This window comes from Condylura cristata, unplaced genomic scaffold (assembly GCF_000260355.1).
Source record: "Condylura cristata isolate star-nosed mole 26May11 unplaced genomic scaffold, ConCri1.0 scaffold00034, whole genome shotgun sequence".
NCBI classification, from domain to species: Eukaryota; Metazoa; Chordata; class Mammalia; order Eulipotyphla; family Talpidae; genus Condylura; species Condylura cristata.
The window spans coordinates 15,496,833-15,521,882 of NW_004567135.1; the positions used below are offsets into that span (position 1 = coordinate 15,496,833).

At 40.6% G+C, this 25,050-nt stretch overlaps 1 protein-coding gene across 1 annotated transcript; it reads right to left on the reverse strand.

Moving 5' to 3' along the window:
• Positions 1-4,878: 4,878 nt before the first annotated feature.
• CLEC1A (C-type lectin domain family 1, member A) lies at positions 4,879-24,555 on the reverse strand. The gene is made up of 6 exons (XM_012732349.1): positions 24,248-24,555; positions 15,041-15,139; positions 12,913-13,089; positions 9,630-9,781; positions 6,986-7,104; positions 4,879-5,907 (listed from the first exon to the last, which is right to left on the reverse strand). The coding sequence occupies exons 1-6, from the start codon at positions 24,360-24,362 to the stop codon at positions 5,757-5,759; spliced, it is 813 nt and encodes a 270-aa protein (XP_012587803.1). The 5' UTR covers positions 24,363-24,555; the 3' UTR covers positions 4,879-5,756.
• Between the last annotated feature and the right edge of the window lie 495 nt (positions 24,556-25,050).

A 25,050-nucleotide genomic window follows, 5' to 3' on the forward strand; every position in this document is an offset into this window, starting at 1 on the left:
CGTTATTGTTCATTGTTCATTTTAAAACAATGTTTACTTCTCCTCCACTTCCACCACTTGTCATCACCAGAGTCTCCACACCCCTCCCTTCCTCTTTCCTATCCCTCTCTGTCCCGCTCCCCTGTAGGATATCTCTGGTTCATAATTGTCTGTTTTTGTTGTGTTGTGTTGTGTTACTAAATTTTGGCCTTTCCTCCTACTAATTTGTTAATTAATTTATTGTTAATTTGGTGCTCCAGTAGGGCTTAGAAGAACCTAGATGGGTTGGGGGAATTTTGTCTGCCTGCCTTCACCTTACCCCCACTATTTCCCCATAGATGAAGAGGCAGGCTGCCGGGCAGTGAGAGTCCCACTGAGGATAAGCTGTGGTGCTTCTCTACTCCTCTCGCTGCTTATCCCACCTCACAAATTACAGCCCTCCTGGTCTGAGCTCTTACTGTTAACATTCCTGTATTTTTTCAATTTTTATTTATTTTTTAATTTTTTTTAAGGATTTATTTATTTGTGCATACAGAACTGGGGTACAGGCCAGAGGCTCAGGGGTGGCGAAAGACTTCCCCAGAGACAGAGTGGGGAGCAGAACAGGCAGATCAATGAAGTACACTGCTGAGGGGAGCAGTGGGTGGGTCAGGAGAGTTCTGCCACACCATGTGGTCATCTCTGGGGCAGGCGGGAATCGAACTCATGCAGAAGTGGTTTCAGCTTCTTAGTGCAGTGCTTTAACCCGCTGCGCCACCAGGGAGGGCCCCCTATTTTTTAATTTTTTAAAGATTGATTTATTGACACATACAGAACCGGGATACAGGCCAGAGGTGCAGGGGTGGTGAGAGGATTCACCAGAGACAGAGTGGGGAAGCAGAACAGGCAGATGGACTAAGTACACTGCCGAGGGGCCAGTGAGCAGGTCAGGAGAGGTCAGCTGCAGCATGTGGATCACCTCCCTAGCTGGGGATCCAACTCATGCTGCAGTGGCTTTGTATAGCTTCATCGTGCTGTGCTTTAACCCATTATGCCACTAGGGAGGGCCCCATTCCTGCATTTTTAACTGCATTTCTCTGTCTCAACTTCCTTGTGGTAAAATAGAACATACTTCAAAATCTTTTTTTTTTTTGAGAATTAAGCCATTCATTTATGTAAATTGCTGAGGCAAGTGCAGCGAATAGTCAGACCACTCCATAGTGCTTACTGCTGTGGTCTGCAATTAATCACCCGTCATCTCTAGCCACCCACCTATTGCTTCCTTCTGGTCATGTTACAGGAACAGGGAGACATCAAGTTATATGTAAAATGTCAGCCACTGTCTGGAGAGGATATCTGTTTAGAGTTAAAGAATCTCCCTCAAATAAATCTATTGCCAGTTGAGTCTCGGTCCACAGACCCCATGCACATGGATGGGCTTGTTCCCCAGACTTGGGGGACAGGAGAGCCTCTTGCATAATCTGAAGAAGGAAAATTCACAAAATTATCACAGGACTATTCTGCCACTCCACTCTCTTATAAATCCTGCAACACCTTCTACTAAACTCTCATCAAATATTTGCTCTAGTCAATATCATTTTATTTCAATTTTTTATTTCTTTCAAAGAGTAATCCTTCATTCAAGAAGAAGGATTTGGGCCTTCTTTCCTTATAAGGAAGACACTACTTAAATAAATAAGCATTCAGTAAAATCTAATCCACCCAGACAATGGAAGTTGTTTAAAAGAAACTAAAAGTCTATTGTTAAAAAGGTAACCTTTGCAGGATAAAATTATTTAAGACTGGGAAGTGTGTGTGTGTGTGTGTTTTAAACTTTGAGCTTAAATTTGGGAATTTCGCTACAAGGGATGTTCTCTTGTTTTCTGCTGCCCTAGAATAGGAGACTAATGAAGAAAGGGCCTGTGTGTGTCTCCTGCATTTGGTTTCACAGCTGGCAGCTGGCAGCTGAATATAATCACCTGGAATACAGGAGAACAATGGCAACTTTTAGTAGTAAAGACTGATTGTCTTCATGATTCTTCAAAGTATTGTCATGGAGCTATGTTTAGAGAGAGAATAGGAAGCATATAATAACTCTTTTTAGAAAAACACAATGAAACATAAAGCAAACATCCTCCCACTGAGGTCACCACACCAGTGTACTATGCAGTATTTACAAATCAGAATTTTATCTATATAGCAGCTGGCCTAAGCTCCACTGAATTTCCTCAGTGGCAATGTTGCGTTCCATATAGAAATTTGGTGTGTAAGTTTTTTTGTTTTTCTGCAGATTGCATTTGACCTGGGATACGAGGGTCTTTTCAAGGCAGCGGTGAGAGATCGGGCCTTAGCACTGGGGTCACCAGCTTTGCATCTTCAGTCTCACCAGCAATGAATTGGGTGTCTGCTGTAATTCACGGGGTCCCAAGACAGCTTTGGAAAGTGGAAAATAAAAGAAAGCACTGTCCTGTCACTGTAAAGACACTGTTATACAGGATGGTCAAAGTGCATTAAACAAGTAAAATAAAAACAACAGGATAGTAATCTGAGTCAAATACTAATATTAAGAGAGTCTAAACATGTATTAGTGCCACAAGCCTTATAAAGAAAGTCATGGACACTTTAGGCCAGTTGATGTGGCTTTTTGCATATGCCAACAACTACAGGAATCTAGTCACAAAGTATCAGAATCCCAAATATTAAGACCATTTCTGAGACAACCTACGACCAGACTCTTCTGCTTGCTACATGATCTGCCATTGTCCCCCAAGTCAAGCCCACTTTGGGCTTCTCCTACTTCCTGCTGTTAAAAGCTCACGACCTGCTTCCTGTTGATAAGTTTTAAGAGCTGATCCAATATCCTCAGGAAAAGAACTAGCTCATTGTGTGCCCTGGGGAGCTGGCTCCACCAGGAAAGACCAAGTTCCTCACTTGACTTTCCCTTCAGTTTCTTCAGAATTACTTAAGCACACAGGAACATAAAAGAAAAAAATTCTTCTCATGCCAGAAAACCAGTGCCGGGGTGCTGAGCTCTGATTCTCCATGGTAATTTTTTTTCTCAGCGAACCATATTTTCAGGTTCATGTTATGATTATTCCCTATTTCTGAAGTTTAAAAAAGTCTCACTGCCTCTTCGTTCTTTTAAGTGTTGACTCATATTTGATGAGGGTTGTGGGTTTCCTTAGGCAGGTGTGGAGTTGGGGGCAAAGATGGAGATGCCTATTTTTGGGAAAAACAAACATGTCAAGTAAATGCAAATGTTTGCTTTTTCATCATTGTTTGCTTTGGTTGTACACAAGGAGAGCATATTACTGAACACCCTCTCTTCAGGTGGCAAAGCAATGGCATTTAAAGACACTTATTTTCTATTCTTGAGCTAGGTTGCAATTATGTAGGATGCTGGGGGTTAAGATAAGGAGTCCTTTTATTACAGGGCAGGGCCAGGGCCACCCAGGGACCTCCTCACCTGTGCATTCGAAATGATTTTATCATCCACTACATCAATACAAAATATACTTTAGTGCATAAGACCTTCATGGAAAACTTTAATACAATTAGTGTGCAATAAAAGGAAGAGAACGAATCCAGTTTCCAAATCAAGCACTGAAGTTACCCACCCCATCATGGGTAAATGCCCAGTCAAACAGGGTGGATTCAAAAGCCTGCCACAAGTCTAAGACACCTTCTGGTGGGGGGATCCGTAGAAATGAAGCAGAAGGAGACAGGCAAGTCTGGAAAGGAAGGAGAAAAATCACAACCCAAGTCAGAATAAAGGCTGCCATTTTCAGCCTCCCCACAGGTCTCTCACTCACGTCTCTGTCTCTTTCAAGTCTTATCTTAACTTGACTTGTCCTTGGTATAAGTCAGAGGCTGAGAAGCCAGTGCTTCTTCTTCACAGGTCTTTCCACTCCACGTGACTCCTCCGGGCTTTCCTCTTGGTCTCGTCTTTCCCACTGTGTCTCCACTTCTCCTCAGCCAGGTCTTCTCCCCTCTCTCTGTCCTTCTCTCAGTCTTCTAGAGTCACCTCCCTGGCCACTCCCACCCTTGCTTAGGGAATACCTGGTTACACCTATTTTACAACTTAGTCTGCAAAGTCATTTGACTTTTTCCATAGTAGTGATATTTTCTTTCTGCAAAAATAATAAGCTTAAATAACAATTGCTTAGCTAAAGGCTTAATTCATATTTCATATGTGCTTATTATATTAACCACATGTATTAACTATTTGCACCTATTATGGGAAATATTTAGTAAAATCCACAATGCCCTGACGTCAGTGGTTTTTGACAATGTGTACATAAATTCATATTTCCAAATTAGTCTGTTTAGACCTGTTGATGCTCCTTAATTTTAAAACTGAATCACTAAGTCCTTTCTCCCCATTTTTACATACTTTAATATTGATTTGTCTCTAAACCAATGAATTCCAGCAATCTGATGGTGTTTGCCATTGCTTTTAACTTTATGCGTCTTGGAATTCTGAGAAAGATATGTCTAGACACCAGCTTTATCCCTGGATGTCACAGTCTTTTGCTTCTCCACAGCCTGATTGGATAACTTGCCCAATTGCAAATCGGTTTACTCTTCCTTAGCCATGTGTTGATGACATAAACTTGTCTCAAAGGATTTTATTTTAGGAAATTATTAAAAAACAGAGATGCTTTGAAGATGCCTCTCAACGATTTCTTGTTTTTCTGAAATAAACAACTAGCACTAGTTGTCATAAACTCTCAGGCTCAACTAATTAAAATTCTTATTGTTATAGTTTGAAGCACATCTCCATGCTAAGTTTTCCCCCAAATCAAAAATCCATTCTAAAATCACATAATTTACATTATTTATTCATATGTATTATTATTAAATATTCAGTACCTGCAAAATCTATACATAAATCAGATGGAAGAAAATACAAATGGAAACTAAACATAGTGGACGAAAAGAAACTGACTTTGTTTTTGTCTTCTTCTGAGAGGAATATGAGGGATGTTAATTCTGCTATGGAGATGAATTGAGAAAATGTCTTTTCTGGGAGAGATTCCTAGACGAAGGAGACAACCACTCCAGTCTTAAATTGACACCGAGGAAGTACACTGTAAGAAGTTCAGATGCCAATAAAGGGGACTGTTTCAACAGGAAGCAGGTAATGACCATAGACGATGAGAACTTTCTTGAGGCTCTGGGAAGGAAAAGGTATACATCGAGGCAAGTAAAAAGAAGTAGTTGTGTATTTCCTAGCACAGTGTGGGGAGTGATTGCTGAATTCTCAAGAACTACTTGGGTATTGAGGCAAAAGTTGTTACATTTATTTCCTCTATTTTAGTAAGAGTCTCACGTCTCCAAATGTTAAAGGAGACATGGAAATAGGGAGGTCATAGTATATGCTGAGGAGGACATTAGAAAGTTATCTCTAAACCAAGAAGGTGGGTTATAAATCTGGGTGTCTGAGTTTGGTTGGAGGTACATAAATAAGATTTCCATATGACTGGGAATTATATGCTGACATCCAAGCTCAGAAGTGATTGTGATCCTGTACAGGAAACATGGAAAGTCTTGTAGCAATCACAGACCTTGCCTTTCCGGATTATTTTCCCATTTCCCACTGGCTCAAATATCCCTTGCATTGACTCCTGAGTTGTTGTATAAATATGGAGCAAATGTGAGAAAATGGGAACTGAAGTCAAACCATTACAGGTGCAACTAAGAGATTGACATGTGTCGGTCATCAGTTTCTCTGAAGGGAGCTTAAGTTTGTAGTTGCAGCCGCTGAGTGTGGCACTTCATGGAATGGCTCAGACGGGTTAACGGAGCCTCTCAAGCTTCACCATAGCTGCCGCCCGCTCACACGCACATCTCCTCAACTCTTTGCAGTCTTTTGAAAAAGCCTTTCCATTGAGGATGGTCACACAGTCTCTGTTTCTCAGGCTGGCGAAATCAATTATAACCTCAAACCTTTAAAATGGAGAAAAGAAGTTAAATTAGTCACTGATTATTTTTAAAATAAAAATTTAAGCACACAAAAAGCATGGGGGGGATGTGGGTGGAGAGGGGAAACCTAACTGGGTGAAGTTATAGAAAAGATCCCCAAATTATTGAGGTTCCTAGAGAGATGAAGACCAAGTCCCTTCGGACCCTTAAATTCCGGCAGGTCAACCAAAAGAATAAAAGCTATTCATAATAAAAATGAAGACACTAATTATAACCTAAATTTATCATGAGTTTACTGAAAACTTATGCCCCTTCCCTAGGACTCCAAGTATTTAAGGATAAAATTTAACACTATTACATTGATACATTGAACCTGCCCTGTCTTCATGGAGAATAAATCCTGCATGGTGTATTGAGAATGGCAAACATGATTTTAAGTTATCATCTATTTTTTTTAAATAGATTTAGAGGTGAATTCACATTCACCTCTTTCAAAGAAGTATAACCATGCATACTCCTTTCTAAATGCTCACGTGAGACTAAATGGTGGTAATATTACTGTTTATATCATCAACAAATGTATTCTCAGAGGCTGTATTTTTAAGGAGCTGCTCCCCATTTCATTGCACAGAAAGCCAAGAAATATGAAGGATTATACTATCTCCAGGTACAACAGATTGTGGTGGGACATTAAACAGTCAACAGTACAACAGTTTCTCTTGCTCGCCTTTTTCTCCTCTCTATTCTCTCCTCCCTCTTCCCCCCTCTCAGCCCCCCACCACCCCTGCCCAACCCTCTTTCTGGCAATTATGCTGAGAGACTTCAGGCCCTTCAATAAATCAACATTTCAGAAAGCAGCCCAACAGAGAACTATCCCTACATATTAAGCTAACCTTCTGTATCTGCTTTTCTCATTGGTCCATAAGTCACTCAAGAACAGGCACCATGTTTTACCCATCTTTTGGATGGATCTCCTTCAATAGAGTATCCAATACAAAGCCGATATTTGGTCAACGCTTGTTGAACCAAATTGCTGAAGTCTGTCAATCAAGCAAAACCTCTCTGTTGAATGTCTTTCCCATAAAATGTTCTGAAGGCTTACAGTTCGGGAGAGTAGGGGGCTCCATCCACCCACAGCCAGGCTTTGCCACTGCCATTGCGGGATAGCCCGGTCCAGTAAGAGTAGAAGAACTCAGAGTAGCTCTGAGGTAGGGCAAGGTCCTGTGAAAGGTGCATAAGAAAACCTTTAGCTTTAGAGTTGTCACAGCAACCAGCATAGCAATGCCCTGATTTCATATGTGTGTGTATTCATATATGTGTATATATTGTTATTTATATTACTAGATATATTATTTAAAAGAATCATGTGTGTGTATAAATATACACAGACATTTACACAAACACACAAACACACAAAGATGAATGAGGCGGGCCAATAGTGAAAGCAATTACATGAAAGCAATTACATGGATGGAACTGACTCAGTTACATGAGTTCTGCCTCCATCCATGAATATACTAAGAGAAAGGCACTTTTGCTGAGCTTAACTAATTTGTTCCAGTTAAAGGACCTATTTTATCTTGGTAAGCATGGACTAGATACTGATATTCTGAAACCAAGTGCAACATTGCACATACTCGAAATTTATTTTAGAATGCATTGTTACTTTGACTTTAAGATATTGTATTTACTTAAAAAGAGACCACATCAAATAAGATTTATATATGGCTCATTATTTTTAAAGTCACAATATTAAACACAAAGATTGATACAAAAAAAAATCTGGAAGACAGACTGACAAAGAGATATGAAGTAATGTTGGAAAATGAATAAGAAGGAAAAGTGAAGGAACAGGGATGTAACCTTTGTCTGTGAAAAGACAGACCGAGAAAGAGAAGAGAATGCGAATGTACTTGAATGCAACGAAGAGGCAAAAGAAGAACGTGGGACCATGACTGTTGTCCCAAAGTAGGAAGAAAAGAGACACTTTTCATATTTATTTTGTACATTATACACACCTATATTATATATGCGATGTGTCTTTTTGTAATAATCTGTGAAAATGAATGTATAGAAACCTTACTTAAATGAGGTCAGGAGGCTAGAAAAGCAGTCTCATACATACATAATCAGTGCACACACACACACTGCAGCCAGAAGAGCAAAGCCCTGAACTCAATCTGGAAGGAGGAGACTCCTTTTTGCCTAGCAACAGCTCAGCCAATGAGAGATTACCATGACCCAGCCAATGAGAAGCCACCACACTTCAATTTTCCTCCAAAGGACTTTTTGTCTAGGACAGCCCCTTCCTCTAAAACATATATTAGTTTCCTCTCAGTCTGGGTAAGTGTGTGTGTGTGTGTGTGTGTGTGTGTGTGTGTGTGTGTTTTACTGTGAGACTGCAATTCCTGAGTGCTTTTCTGGTTGTTATTTGTGAATGAATCCATTTGGCTGCCTATTTAAAAACTACTTCCTACTACTTAATTTCATCCTCATTAACAGAGAAATTAGATTTATTGTACTTATCCATTTTTATAACTTTCCACTGTACTATGAGTTCCTAAAGAACATCGACTTGTTTTTACTCATTTGTATATTTTCAACTCTAATTGTTGGCATATATTGGTCTTATAATAAATTATTGGAAATACAAATGAAATCATTGCTCTGGTCATCAGATAGTAGGCAGGTCAAAAGAAATAGATTTGAAAACATTGTTTCCAATGGAAAGCTGGACTTTCAGAGGAAAAATTTGAATGCAAATAAATCACATGAAGATGTTTTAAATAAATGTAAATATGAAGTACATGAGGTTATGTAACTTTTATAATATTTCCTGCAACTTAATATAGTGTAGCTCAGTTATAAACCCGAGCCCTCAAGAATTAGAGGAAACACAGCAAGAGCATTGAGCAGGACTTATGCTAGGATACATTTTCATAGTCAAAAAAAAAAAGCCTCCTTTTCTGTAAATTGAGTCTTTAGGAAAAGATGAAAAGATACTTTTTTAGTAGATGACGGTAACTATAAAGACTGTTCAACTGTTCATCACGAATTCTGCGAGTAGGTAGAAATTAAGATGTAACTAGAAGGAGGTTAAGAATTTTCATAGTTAAGTGAGCTTCTATTTCAATTAATCTTTTGCTGATAATCTATGCTGTGCCAAAACCTCTACTAACACAATAATAAAGAAACACTGGTCATATTGCTTGAAGAATAATAGATGCAAGAGAAAGAGGAACACATTAATAGTGTACTGTACTTGTATGTACTTATACAATACATGAGATTTATAGTTTTATTTATGTTTTCATATTTGCCTTGACTGATCTATGTTAGATTGTACATTTCTAGAAGGTCAGATATATATTTGTAGATATAATAACAATTTAATTAAATGTTAACTTTTGTCACTTTTACAGTGAAATAGCAGGGTGCGCCATTTTCTTCTTTCTGATATTGCAACCAGATGGTTCCTTTCTTGCCTGATCCAAAAGAGGTAAGAAATGAAGATAATCTTCATTTGATTCCTGAGTGATGGTGTGTTTGAGGAGTTTTTCTCACATTTCTATGGGGTTAGTATTTATGGAGAATAGAACTCTATATATCTAGGCGCCCCTGCAAAGCAACAGGACACTAAAGTCTTGATTGTAATTAGTGGGAGACTTGACTGTTCCGAATATTCTTGTATAGCTGTTGGAAAGACCTCTTTGTGAGAGGACTGTGACCAAGCTTCAGAACCTTACCAGCGCTTCTTGCGTATTTATCTTCAGCATGGTCGAGTTCTCAGCGAAACAGAAATATTCACAACCTTGCCAACTCTTGCTCTCTTTAGAGAATTGGTAGCATTTGTCCCCATGCCATTTCCATGAATCTGGGCAAGGGCTGCATTTGTGTTCTTGGAAAGAAACCAATTTTAATGAGTTATTTTTTTTTAATTTTTTTTTAAAGATTTATTTATTTGTACATACAGAACTGGGGTGCAGGTCAGAGGTGCAGGAGCAGTGAGAGGATTCACCAGAGACAGAGTGGGGAGCAGAATAGGCCAACTGATGAAGTACACTGCTGAGGGGAGCAGCAGGTGGGAAGGTCAGGAGAGGTCTGCTGCGCCATGTGGGTCACCCCCGGGGCAGGCAGGGATCGAACTCACGCGGAAGTGACTTTAGCTTCTCAGTGTTGTGCTTTAATCCCTGCACCACCAGGGAGGGCCCTAATAAGTTATATTTTATGCAAGTCTTCAGTTTGTCCTCTCTTAAAATTTATATCATATTTGACTACCCAAGAAGTAATTGATTCTGTTTCTTGTAGCTATTTAATTGTCTCAGCAGTGGTAACTACAAATATCTACTGGACAACTACCATATGCCAGGAATTATAATTGGTGCTACATATATGTTAGAAATTGAATCAGATACTATATGTTAGAAATTGAATCAGATACTACCCACTTTTATGGACATTGGAGTGTAGTGATGAATGATTAGAACTTCCCTGCTTCTTATCCATGTAATTTAGCATATGGAAAGAAATTCAGTTTCATAAAGAACTTTTCATTTGTTCAGAAACTCATTATGCATTGTATTTATGAAACAATTCATAATTTTTTGTCTCAAAATCCTCTTACATACCTCTGAAAAGGTTATTAAAAGGTAACATATGCCAATAGTTCATTCTAAATGTAAGTAAGTAAAATTTTAGGAAAAATTGCATAACTATTAAGTTATGCATGGATTGGAATGGCAAATCTATTTGCATCAGAGTGAAGATGGATGTCAAGGGAAGAGAAGTAAGTGCATAGACAAGGATGAGACAGACTGTCCAAGTAATTGTTATAAATATAGGAACTAAGAGTTATGGCTTTAACAGCAATGAATTAAGTGGCCACATGACCTTGGGCCTCTGAGAGCTAGGGATCAGAAACCAGGCCCCTGGTGGGTATAGTGGGAAGGTAACACAATTGTATCCATAATAAATGACTTTCTTTAAAAAAAAAAAATCCATTGTCAAAGTATTAACATGCCGAAATATGAGTGGTCAAGACACAAGTAAGTATATTACTGTTTGTATTTTTCTGTGTATCTGAAATATGTCGTAAGTTAAAATGAAGGTTTAACTAAGTGAAAATTGAGGAGGTTTTATTTTTTAATTCATTTTATATCTTTAGCCCAGAGCAGATTCTAAAGTAGCCAACTGCTTACTCAGCTCTCCATCTGAACATCTGAATTCTAGTTCAAATTCATCATGCCCCAACAAGCCTCCCTTGGTTCCTTCTTCTCCCTTTCATTTGATCCACCTCTGTGCCTCTAGAAGCTTTGCCCAAAATCTCTGGAGCCATCATGGACTCCTTTATTTTTCTCACACCTCATTTTTTCCCATTGCACATTTAACTCCACTTATAACGTCCTATTTTAAGGTTGCATCATCTCTATCCTGATTACTGCAACAACCATTTCTTACATGATTTCTGTTTCTATTGTTCCCTCTTCAACATATTTACAGAGTGAAGCTTTAAAGCCTCATGTCAACAGGTACTTAGGTTTAAGACTTTGTAATGCCTTGTCACCTTTCTCAAAAGAGAAGCCAAATCACAAAACCCAATTTATTTGTATAAGTTCTCATCTATTTTTATACAGCTAGATGTAAATTTCAGAGACAACTAGTTTCAGAAAAAAATTGTATTATCTTTGGATGACATGGACCCAATGTAGGAAGTTACAGTTATATAGAAGAAAATAAGGACAATCAGAAGAAAAGGAGGAGTTCATCATGTGTCATGGCAGATGTTTATTACCTTGATCTTGGCAATAATTTCACAATATATATATTCATGAAATCATATTGTACTCAGTGAATGTATGCAACTAGGTTTGTCAGTTACTTTTCAGCAAAATTTACCAAAAAAAGAAAGACTGAAACTTGTGAGCAAGGAGATTTATGAGTCTTGTGGGAAGGAATCCCTTCGAGAAGTAGGAGGGTATTTACTGATGTTATTTTTGGGGTAACCATGCAACCAGTACGGCTGGGCATGGTGGGAAGTGGGGCCTGTATGGAAGATAACAAGATGTCAACCTACTTTAGAGTCCCTAACAGATGAATTAAAAGTGGAGACTTGGAAATGTGTGTTGCTTCCTATGTATGCATGATGTAAAGAACAGAACAGAAAGCTGTCTTGGGTAGAGTTGCCCAAACAAAAATACAACAATGGGACAACATAGTATTGAAGTGCTTCTTCTAGTCTTGTCTCAGAGCTTGAATCATGGTTTATCTTCACCTGGCATTGGCATCATTGGTGATCCTTATCAAATGCAGATTTTTGGTATGCAGACAAGTCATATGACATGGAAATAACTGGAATTTGATTCAGTTTACCTGCATCTTAACATGATACCTATGTGATTTTTAAAATTTGATATCTGTAGTTATGCTTAATGGGGCTAGATCTGTAAAGAAATTTTGAAGTGTATGCTACTTCTAGGCATCTGTGTGCCAAGTAAAAAGGTCATTAACCTCGCATTTTATTGATCAGCACTATTATTTTGATATTCAAAGTTAATTGTTTTTATTGTTTAAAATACCTGAATCTCAAGAAATTCCTTTTTTAATTTTTTTTTACATTTACTTTTGCATCGACAAACTGGAATATAGGTTAGAGGTATGGGGAGCGGGGTGAGAGGATTCACCAGGGACAGAGTGGGGAGCAGAAATGCAGATTGACTGAAATACACTGCTAGGGAAGCAACAGGTGAGACAGACACCTGCTGTACAAGAAGTGGGTTAACCCCTGGTCAGGGATCAAACTCAGGCAATGGCAGCAATAACGCTAAGACTTAACTCCTAGGCCACCAGGGAGGCCCTCAAGAAATTCTTGATATTGACCCTGCTTTCTTGTGATAATCTGGATACACAAGCCACAAAGTTTTCCAGACAGACAATTTAGTCATAGAATTCTCTGGTATACTGATGGGAAGCCAGCCCTATATTGGCATTGTCCTGAGGCAAAGGAGAGCTCTGTAGAGAGGACTCACTTACCTCCAGTTTTGTTGTAGAGCTCGCGACACAGTTTTTCGGCTACATGTTGCAGTGTTTCTGCAAGCTTCCTGTTCTGGACTTGCAGGGATTGCAGCTGTCTGGAGAGATTCCCCAATCTTTCTTCCTTTTGAGAAATGCTGTTTTTCTGAGTGTTGGAGAGCTGGTAGAACTGAAAAACTAACCCGAGTTACCAAATCAGACTAAACAGCTTAATTTTTCATTTTTATTTCTATTTGTATTTTTGCACATGGTGAAGACAAAATAGGTCTGCGATCTCATATGCTTATATTCAGGTTTAGAATCTAGTACATAATAATAACTTGTTTTGCCTTGAACAAATTAATTTCTATAAGTCTGTTTCCTGAGCTGAAAATGTGGAATCATGAAGTTTCTAATGGCAAAAATAAACTCCTTAACTGTATTTACTTAATGTTAATTTTTGTGTATCTACCAAACTATTTCTCAACCTAAAGCCATACATCCATTTATCTAATGATCATTCTGTTAAGTATTGATGGTGTACCATATTTTGTTATCTTCTGTCATTGAAATAGTCATAATATCATTTTTATGTTTGTATTTATACATATTTTCAATTGTTCTCAGTGAGGACAATTAACTTCTGTAATATCAGTTAGCTAAAAAATTTCAAAACTTGGGTTTAAACAACAGGTTTCTAAATCTAAAAGAGAAATCCATGTGGTTCATGAGAATTGCCTTATATACCAAAAAGTTGTGATTACTAAACAATAGTTATATGAAAATGAAGTAACAGTTTTTTGAGGTTAGGGTAGAAATACTAAGGAATGTGTGTATATATGCACATACATACATACATTCATACATACATACATATATATATATATACTTTAAAAGTGAAGATCACAAAATAAAATTTTCTATAAAAATCTAGTTTATGAAGGTTAACATCTACTCTGTGTGACCTTGTGACCTTTTACCTTGAACCCCTTTTTCAGTATTAAGGGAGAAGACTATAGGATCTCTACCCAATCAACAGTGGGGTCACTCTCCCCCAAAGGGTCAGAGAGGCTTCTTACACCTTCGTTTGGAAACGAATTTGGGCCAATCCAGACTGTGCATTTCAGGAGGTCTTTTACCATCATTTCAGAATACAGATTGTTTTGGGGTTGAGAGCAGTGAGGTTCCAGGAGAAGCTGCTGCTCTTGCCTACGTCCTTCACCTCCACCTTTTATAATCAGAGAGATCATTTTGCCTTAAATGCTTGTCCTTTTCTGAATTGATGACCTAGAAGAGGGCATTTTGGGAAACTCGTCCAGGCTTGTCAGTAAACATGTTCTCTCCAAAAAGCTTGTCCTTCTTCTCATGGTAAAGATGAGGTCACCGCCTTGTCTGTCAGGTGAAGTCTCTCCCTCTGTCCTTGAAGCCCCAGGTTCTCAAATGCAGGGCAAATATTTCTAGTCTCCTCCTTTATTCTTTAGAATTTCCAGTCATATAAGTTCTTCATGCGTTTGTCATTAAATTGACTGTTTACATTCTGCTAACCTGTTTGATGCCGTCTTGATGACACTTTAACGCACAGGGGGATGGGATGATTTCTTTTGCACCCCAAGAGAAGTTAGCTTGCCTGCTTCAAAGCGAAGCTGAGACTTTGGCATAGGTATTTTTCCTCATGTGCTTTACGCAAGTTTTGCAAAATGATTCTGTAACTTCCTGGGCTTTCAAAAAAAAAAAAAAATCCCAGTGATTTAGGACCTGGCCTGTTTTTCTACTGAGAAGGTAGAATATAAGAATATAAATGAAATCTTTTCCCTCTATGATATCCAACTCAGTCAGATATACTAAGCAAAAACCACTGCAGATGTAACACTTCTGTGAAAAAGAAAACGGCTGAAGTGCGCTTTCGCTAAGAAGTGCTGATTCTAAAATTGACATAAAAAAATTCTTATCTCAAACAGAATGTTAAAATCTATCAATTTTGATGTTTCTTCCAGGATTCATCATTTAAATAGGTGCATCAGAATCAAACACACTGAATTATCCACAGGTTCCAGGATAAAAGCTAGAAAAAAGAATCCATAGCAAGTGTTTCTTATCCTAGACAAACCTTGGAACCAGGATCCTCCCCCAGGTCAGAGCATAGACTTACACACAAACCCCAGGATGGCCAGGCCAGTCAGTAGCACCAAGCACAAGGTCAACAAGGCCAGAGCCGCTGGACGCCAAGCTGAAGAGGGAGGCCTGGGCTCTGCAGAGAACAACAATAAAAAAAAAAAAAAAGGCAGGGTTTGGTTGCTTCTTCCTCTTGGAACTATGTCAGCACCCCATAAAAGGAGCTGTTTCTGGGAAGGAACACGTTATGCAGGACAATGGTAATCAGGGGACAGATAACCTCCCTCTTCCTCAGAAACATCACCATGGGGATCAGGATGGGGTCAGGGCCAAGTCTCACCCAGCACAGTTCGTCTTTCTCAGGCCCATCCATTCTAACACCCTTTCTCCCCCCACTTTGCCCTGAATCAAGTTGTGATTTATTTGTACGCCTTATTTTTGTGGCAGTCCATGTTATAAAAGACTCATAAAAATGTCATAACAAGAAGTCATCTTTCACCTCATCCGAGAAGAGTGGGAATTGATTGGTTACTTTTGGCAAAGGGATGCCTCTCAACCCTTCCCCACCACACCCTACTTTCTGGTACAAAGTTTTTCTAAAAAGCAAAGCTGTTAGCAATAATGAGAAATGATCATTCTGCTGTTTCTTTTTGGGAATTTCTTGGTTGACAGTCACTTTTTGGTAAGGATTTTGTGAGTGCCTTTGATTTCTGTCTCTTCAAAAACAGATGATAAAGAAACATGGTCATCAATTTCTCAAGGATGGATCTATGCTATCTCAACTCTGCACCAGTTCTAATTAAAAAAAAAAAAAAAAAAAAAAAAAAAGCTGTAGCCAGCATCCTGTTGGCCATGCTGTGAGTAATTGGGGAGGTTCTGCTGAGTCATTAGCAAACTCATCACCTAGATAAAGTGCATCTATCAATCTAGGTGACCTGTCAGATCTGCCAAGGTGAACCCGGTCACTCTGCCAGGTACAGGAAGCATCTAGAAACTGAGCAAAATGCTCAAATAATTTTCAAACCTTTTGTGACCTGTGAATTCCAGTTTAATGGGAACCTAAGGGGATTCTAAAACAGAAAGACTAAAAACACATAAATCCATTTCCTTCCTTGTAAAGTCCTCTGCGTGATATATTCTAGGCACAGAGGTCCGTGCTTGACATTCCTCCCAAGTGGGAGATGGGAAGTGACAAAGAAGGTACAAAATGGGAAGTAGGATGGATGATTATCCTCTGAAACAACATGTGATGGAAAGTAAGTTAAAATCGTGGCTCAGGGCCTTCCCTGGTGGTGCAGCGGGTTAAGTCACAGCACTAAGAAGCTAAAGCCATGTCAGCATGAGTTCCATCCCTGCCCCGAAGATAATCCACATGGCGCAGCAGACCTCTCCTGACCTGCCTCCTGCTCCGCTCAGCAGTGTATTTTGGCTATTAGCCTGTTCTGTTCCCCACTCTGTCTCTGGTGAATCCTCTCACCACCCCTGCACGTCTGGCCTGTACCCCAGTTCTATATGCATAAATAAACAAATCTTTAAAGAAAAATTGTGAAATTGATCCATTTTTAGAAGTCAATTTTTTGCTCTTGATAATTATTTCCTACATAAAATTGTCAATGATTTGATTTACATTAAGGATAAAATTCAATGTTAAGAATAAAATTTTAAAAAATTTAAGTGTTTTATCCAAAGAAATTGCTTTTCAAAAAATTATATATTTGATTTTGCTTCTTCCTACCTTAAAAACTCCCATTAACTTTACCACACTTAGTCTAACATTCTACAAATATTTTTCATCTTGACCCAACTTAGTGGACTTATCCCTTGATGACCTGAGAGGCCAGGGGCTAGGGCCTGGGTGAATGGGGCATCCTGCCTGGCGATTCTGCCTCCCCCTTCCCACCCCAATGTTTGACCTGTGACCTGTTTGCTCTGAATTAACTTCACATGAGGTGTCAGGAAGAGTGAAGGACACCCTATCTGTCATACTGAGTGCTTCCAGAGGAGAGCGAGCTACCAGGGAGACTCCATAAAACTCCCAGAAGTTGTTAACCAGTTGGCGTGAAACTCCCATCACTGGTAATGAAGGGTCTTTGTTTAATTCACTATAAAATCGCCAGTTAGAAGCGGCAGAACTTCTTCTTTGGATCATGCTGCGGCCTTTCTCAGATTATTATTAGGCCGGTCTAATGAATGAATAAATAAAATATTATTATTGCCCTAACCTAATAAAAGCGTGTATTAAAGATTCAATTCCTATTCTCTGCTTTTTCAGCTTCCTGCATGTGGCAGGCAAAGAACCCAGAATCTCCTGGCAAAAGAACTACCCTCCCCACAATCAAGTGTTCTCCGGTGGTTTCTGTTTATCTTTGGTGAGGGGTGACCTTTGAGTCAGCTCTGCCTGTGCCCGTCAGTTCCTGCAGGTGGATAAATTTCCTCCCTGCCCACTGTCAGCTGAAATGGCACGTCCTGGGTAGTCCTTGAGTCAACTTCAGCAGGTCCTTCCCTTCAGCATTTTTTAAAAAGATTTATATATGCATACAGAACTGGGGTACTAGCCAGAGGTGTAGGGGTGGTGAGAGGCTTCACCAGAGACAGAGTGGGGAGCAGAACAGGCAGATAGCTGAAGTACATTGCTGAGGGGAGCAGGGCGGGTCAGGAGAGGTCTGCAGCGCCATGTGGATCACCTCCGGGGTGGGGATCGAACTCATGCTGAAGTGGCTTTAGCTTCTTTAGTGCTGTGTTTTAACCCGTTGCACCACCAGGGAGGGCCCCCACTTCAGCATTTTTTAAAAATAAGATTATTGGAGTAACATTTTCAAAGATTTTGTTTTTGTCTGTGTCCTTCCCCTGAGCAATCCATGCCACTAGAGCAGTGATCTTGTCTATTTTGCTCATGAACATAACCCCCACAATGAAAATAGTGTGCCTGCCACGTAAGCACGGAATATATTTGAACGAAGGAAGGATGGAATTATGACCAGTGAATATTACCGAAAAAGATGTGATATTTAGCGGCACAGAGGGTTATCTAAAACTAAACTTTACAGGTCTATTTTTAAACATCTATGGACTTTCCAGCAATATTTCTGTCAGCATAGGGCAGACAGCATAGCGCAGATCCTTCTCTCCCCTTCTGCCTCCCCCTCACTTTCCCCTCACACCTTTCTTTCCTTCTCCATCCCTCATTCCTCCTCACAGTCCCCTGCTTTCCCCTCACACCTTTCTTTCCTTCTCCATCCCTCATTCCTCCTCACAGTCCCCTGCTATTTTATAGAAAGATCCAGGCAACCAGAGCCCCTGGGAGTTACCCCAGTGGGCAGAGCCAGTCCCAAGGATACCAGGCTTCCAGGATGAACAGACTACAGAATTAAACATTTCAGGTTCCTTTCTCTTTGACACGATTTCCCCCCTAGTTATTTTTCTTTCTAACTATGAGTTTAATGTTTCTGAATTTTATTCCAAGTGCCCCTGATTGTAATGAGGTCTTTCCCTAGGGACTACCCCTGCCCTAAAGTAAGAAAAATGAGCTGCCTGGGAGGGGCTTCAGTTTGGCTTGGTTTTCCTGTGATTTTGCTTTTTGGAGAACTGTCTCCTGAGGCATGAAAAAGGTGTGTACAGACCAAGGAATGAGATAAACATCCGCAGGAATAATGAAGTATACGTAGAGAAAATACCACTTTCCTGGATCCTCTTCTTATATCTACACCACAAAAGGTTACAGAGCCTGCATCGCTTACCTGTGCACCAGGCTGGGTCTTAACTGTTTTGCTCTGATCTGTCCACATGTGGTCCTCGCTTTGGGAAAGGCCTCCCCAAAGCCCCTGTCATCTGCCTGGAAAACTTGGTCTCCACTTTATAGAGCCAGATTCAATGTCACTTTGTTCAAAACTATGCAGATGAATAAACACAGTAACATTTTTATTCCTATGTCCATCTGATTTCTGACACGTAGTCAATAATACCATATAATATTTTCTTGTGTTGATTTGAATTATTCCTTTCCCTTCTCTAAGTGCCTAAAACCATTCTCCTCCGTGTCTGCCTCGTCATGCTCAGTAGCCCTGAGTGTGCATTTAACACATGGAATCCACTGTCAGTGATTTATGCCGCGACTCTGCAGTAAAGATTTATGCTACAGTGGAGGAAGCCAAAAAGTTAGGGGAAACTCAAGAACATTATGATTGATGTGAAAGTGGAAAGGGGAAAGTGGAACCTGAATTTATCATTCAAGGATTTTTTTTTTTAAGATTTATTTATGCATACAGAACTGGGGTACTAGCCAGAAGTGCAGGGGTGGTGAGAGGCTTCACCAGACAGTGTGGGGAGCAGAACAGGCAGACTGAAGAAGTACACTGCTGAGGGGAGCAGCGGGCAGGTCAGGAGAGGTCTGCCACGCCGTGTGGGCCACCTCCGGGGCGGCAATCGGACTCATGCTGAAGTGGCTTTAGCTTCTTAGTGCTGTGCTTTAACCCACTGCACCACCAGGGAGGACCCCAAGGATTTTTTTTTTTCAGCCAAGTAAGCTTCTGTATTGTGTTGATAGGATTGCACTTAGTCTCCAGCAGGAATTTTGAACTATCAGTTAATCCATTCTTGCCCTCCAGCCTTACTATTCCTGTAAATTGTCCTCTGGATACTGCTTTCAAACTACAATTAAGCGCTTACTCCGACACTTCAAGAATAGTTAAAAAGCACTCAACCCCATAGTAACTCATGTTCTTTATCTTTTCTTTTTGCAACTAGTCTCCTCAAAAGAAGAGAGAAGAAAAAAATGACTTAAATTGTTTATTTTCCTTTTAAACTATTAATTCCTTTCCTTACCAGCAATCTATTTTCCACCTTATTATTAAACAGTCCATTTTTATCCAGCTTCTCACTTGGATTCTCTAAAACATGTATTGCTTTTCTATTTTAGAAATTAACTGTTCAGGGCTGACCCTGGAGGTGCACTGGGTTAAAGAACAACACTGCAAGCTAGCCCCAGCTGCTTCAGTGCAAATTTGATTCCTTGCCCCGGAGCTGACCCACATGGCTCAGACCTCTCCTGACTGGCCTGCTGCTCCCCTCAGCGGTGTACTAATTCAGTCCGCCTGTTCTGCTCCCCACTCTGTCTCTGGTGAATCCTCTCACCACCCCTGCACCTCTGGCCTGTACCCCAATTCTGTGTGCATAAATAAATCTTTAAAAAAAAAAAAGAAATTCATTGTTCATTAGCAGTGATATGTGCATTTCTTTAGCTTGGTTTTCTAGATGCCTCCTCCTCCTGGCCCTATTTCACCTTTCAATCTTTGTAGCTCTTTCTGGAGCCCCCTTGCCACACTTCTCTGTTCTTTTGTTTCATTTCATCTCCTCCTCAGCCACTTCACTCATTCTTACATTTAACTCTTACATGGACACCAATAATTGCCCTGTAAACGTGCAGTGCAGAATCCTTCCCCCAACCCACAGGCTGCACATGTAGATACCTTTGGGCAGCTGCAACTTCAGGTTCCTTCTCTTACATCACCTCAAACTCAAATGCAATTCATGTTCTTTCCCATTCCCCTTGTTCTTTTGATCTTAGTAAATGGCAGGCCCTCCACACAACGCCCGAGGACAACTGTCCACTCATGCTCTCCTTTTCCTTGTCCTCGACAGTCCACCAATCACCAAGTCTTTAAATTCTGCCCTTACAAACCTCTTCATCTCTGATGCCTCCTCATCCCCTTACTATTTCAGCTCAGATCTCCTAATCTCACGCGTAGACTAGAGCCAAATCTGGGTATAATTTTCACCTAGTTTCACACCCTTTCAATCTGTCTTCCTCATTGTGGCCCAAATGATCTTCCACTAACACAAATTCGATCATGTTATTGTTTAAATGCTTCCTTGACCTCATTTTACCTACTGAGCAGAATCAAGATAGAATAGAATCAAAATGGCCCAATTAAACACAGGAGATTCTCAACTAGCAGACTTATCTCTTGTCAAGCTCTATCCCTTCATCATAACATGACTTATCACTGTCTGAAAACACAAAGTTGTTAAAAGCCACTGTGACTATTCTCACATATCCGTCTGCTTGTCGTGCCCCTTAAATATGCCCCAATCATGATCCTATATCATGTGGAGCATCTTCATATCATCTCAGTCATCATTCTGTTTCTCTAAACTTTCTCAACCTCCTCTACTCCTACCCAGTTGAAATGCCCAAACTCTCCATTGTAGCGCACAGCTGCTTCCACCATGAAACAGTACTACATACATCGCTTGTTAACAATTACATGAGGGCCTGCTCTGGTGGCGCAAAGGGTTAAAGCACAGCACTATGAAGTTATCTGCAGCTACTGCAGCAGGAGTTCCATCCCTGGCCAAGAAGGTGACCCACATGGTGTAGCAGACCTCTCTTGACCTGGACACTGCTCCCCTCAACCTACCTTTTCTACTCCCCACTCTGTCTCTGGTGGATCCTCTCAGCCCCCACATCTCAGGCCTATACTCCAGTTCTTGTATGCATAAATTAGTAAATCTTTTTTTTTTAAAAAAAACACAATTATATTAGACTCGAAGTATCCTGATAAAAAGGGCCATACCATATTTGGCAGTATGCCCTCAGACTTTGTGACACCCCGAACAGAGTGTGGCTCTGAGCACAAAGGTGTAGAAAGGTGATATCAGGCGATTGCCTTCATCTTCAATTTCTATATTCTAAATTGTTTGACATTTATTAACATAGACATAGTTTTTATACTGATTAGAATTGAAGTCTTAAAAGAGAATGAATGTCAGTTTTTTTATTGTTTCTAAATTAAAAAATAATCATTTTCTGCCACAACTGTGCTACATTAGGTCAAATTGTACAGACATGTATGGCCAATATTCTCAGCATGATTTTTGCTCTGTTATTATTGTTTACTTTTTAAAGAATTAAACTTTTATGATACTGCATTTGGCAATTTTTTTATTATTTATTTATTCATACAGAACTGGGGTACAGGCCAGAGGTGAAGGGGTGGCGAGAGGCTTCACCAGAGACAGTGGGGAGCAGAACAGGCAGATCAACGAAGTACACTGCTGAGGGGAGCAGCGTGCGGGTCAGGAGAGGTCTGCCACGCCATGTGGATCTCCTCCGGGGCAGGCAGGGATCGAACTCATGCAGCGGAAGTGGCTTAAGCTTCTTCGTGCAGTGTTTTAACCCGCTGCGCCACCAGGGAGGGCCCGTTCTGTTATTTTTAACAGTAAAATTATACCAGATTTATTTTCCTAAGAAAGAACTAGGCTTCTATAGAGACATTCCTCTAAAAATCTGCATTATCCAAAGATGAAAACAGGAGACCTTACACTGAAGGGAAGATAACTATTTTCAGATGTTTGTCTCCAAGATGCTTCTTTTAACCTCCACTCCTACTTGTTCAAATTCCTTTTCTTACAGAAAGGTTGCCAGAAGTTTCAGTTGCTACTTTATCCTGTTCCACCGTCTCCCCACCCTCCAGTCTCAGCAGCATGTACTTGTACAGCCTGTTCCTGGTTATGCTGGTCTTTAACCCTGGTGAGAATTGCTGGCTCTCATCAAAGGGGAAAGTGAAGTTTATGTATACACCATGTAAGACTACAGCCTTAATAGCTGACTCGTCACAAGATATTTTGGAAGCAAACATATCTCCAGTTACACACGCAGGCAGCTACTGAAACTGAGACTTCACCATTTTGCTGGAATCAAGGGGGCTGGAATTCCCCACTTTTTCCTAATAGCTTCCCAAGTAGAACATTGTTTAATATGATATGCAAGGTCTTACATCAGCTTCAGTGCTCATCGCCATCTTATAAGAGAGGTTTTATTCCCTTGAAAGTGGACATAGATCTAAGGCATCCAAGAGGATGCAGAAGGAGGAGAGTTGTGGGGAGGAGGAGGTGTATGGAGAGGGAGAAGAGAGGTGGGAGCCAGGAGAACAACCCAGAACATACTTGAGCGGAGACAGATTGCCAAAAAATTAATAAGAATGCAAAATAGTAGTATTTACTAGAAAATAAATATATATAGTAAAATATGTAGTATGTAATAGAGAGATTTCAGACACTGGAATTAATAGATAAGTCATGTTCGTAGATATGTCAATTGACCTGTTAAGTATTTATTGTTTTTCCTTTGTACATATATGCAATAAAGTTAATCCATAAAAAATAAAACTAAAATATATAATGTTCTGATTACAAAAAAGAGAGGTTTGTACTTCCGTTTAACATTACTTCCAAGTTGATATGAATTAATAGTGTAAAGTATTTTAAACAATGCCCCACATACAAAAAGCAAAAATATACTGAGTATTCCCCCTATTTTCTAAAAGTTGGAGGCCTCACAATACTTAAGTAACTTGTCAAGTATCATACAGCTAGTTGGTAAGGACATACTTGGTGTCAGAATCTCGTCTGATTTATATCACAGTATGATGTCTTTTCCCCAACTCAAGTCACATATCTGGCTTAGATGGACTAAGTCACCCAGGGAATAATTTCTTTCTCTATGTGTGTGAATTACCTCTTCTAGGCACTGAAGAAAAAAAAAAAAATTACAATGCCAGGAGGTGAATAGTTGGAAATAAAATTATAAGGTAGAAGCTAAATGGAACTAAAATGAAATATTTTAAAACATTTATTCAGTCATCTTAATAAAATTCTTGCAATCAACAGAAACACAAGGACTGGCATAGGGTATAATTGCATCTGAGGCCACTAGTTAGATCAGCAAATCAGGATCTCAGAGCTGAAGGGAACTCAGAAAACATTTGCTTTCATCCCCCTCAGTTCACAGTTGGTGAAACCAAACCCCTGGCTTTGACTGGACTCTGCAAGTCCTCAGGGCTTCAAGAAGCCAAAATTAGTGGACGAAATACAGGGCTAATGTATCCGCTCGAACCCTTCCTTAAAAGTCCCACGTACTAGCAAGAAGACAGTACCCTGCATCTGATTCCTACCTGCCTTCCCCCCTCCCTGTGGGTGGCCCTCCGTGGTAAAAACAGCCCACTTTCAACTGCCAACCGCTATGCCAGCGATGGAAGGACTTCAGAAAAGCAAACCTCTGCTTCTACACTGAGAATAGATTTCAGTATCTGGAGACGTCCCGTATGTGGCGCACCTGCTGCAAAACGTACACTTGAGCATTACTGCGAGTCCTGAGTCCTTTCTCGCCTTTCTAACTCTTCCCTGCGTTTTGTCTATTCCCAGGAGACGCAGGTCATCTCACACAGTTCTCAAGGGCTCTGAGTACCTGTGTGCCCACGCTCTGGCCGCTGGGTCGCCGTAGAGGCGTGAGAGTACAGGCTCATCGTGGTGTCCCCGTCGGATTCCAGCATGTCCCTGGTGCTGCTGTATTTGGCGTGCATCCCGACGCCCGCTGCGGCGAGGGTGAGAGGCGGTGAGCTTGCACCGAGCCGCCCGGCTCGAGAGACACCGATCCAGGCCCCAGCCACTGACCGGCATTCCTCGTGCCCCTCTTCTTTCTCAGCCAGCAGCAGGGGAAGCCTCTGCCTCCAGTTCCTGCCTGCAGAGGCCCGGCCCTCCTCTGTGAGCCTGACTCTGAATGCCAGACTGGTGAGGCGGAGGGGAAATCACATGTGTTTTCTGTTTGGGCTGTTTGTGTCAGAACAATTATTGGAGTTGTCCTGGAATCTTTTTCGTTCATCTGTTTGTACTTCCTGTGTAGTAAATACAGGCAGAACTGAACAATTGCTCCGTGGTCCCCTCAGACTCTGAGGGGTCAGCGGGAGGGATGTCGGCAGGTCCTTCCCCAACAAGCACACGCTGAGTCATTCAGCCTGAGTGCAGGTCTCTGCTGCTGTGTGAAAGAGAAGGCACTGTTAAGTCAGACCTCTCTTTCTCCAGGGTACAGAGTAAGTATCCTAGACATGGGATGCCAGCACTGGTGGTCCTTCCATGGACTAACCAACTCGACACTCTCATTTTGTCCAAAAAGAGGTCTGGGGCCCTCCCTGGTGGCGCCGGGGGTTAAAGCACAGCACTGAGAAGCTAAAGCCGCTTCTGCATGAGTTCGATTCCCGCCTGCCCGGGAGG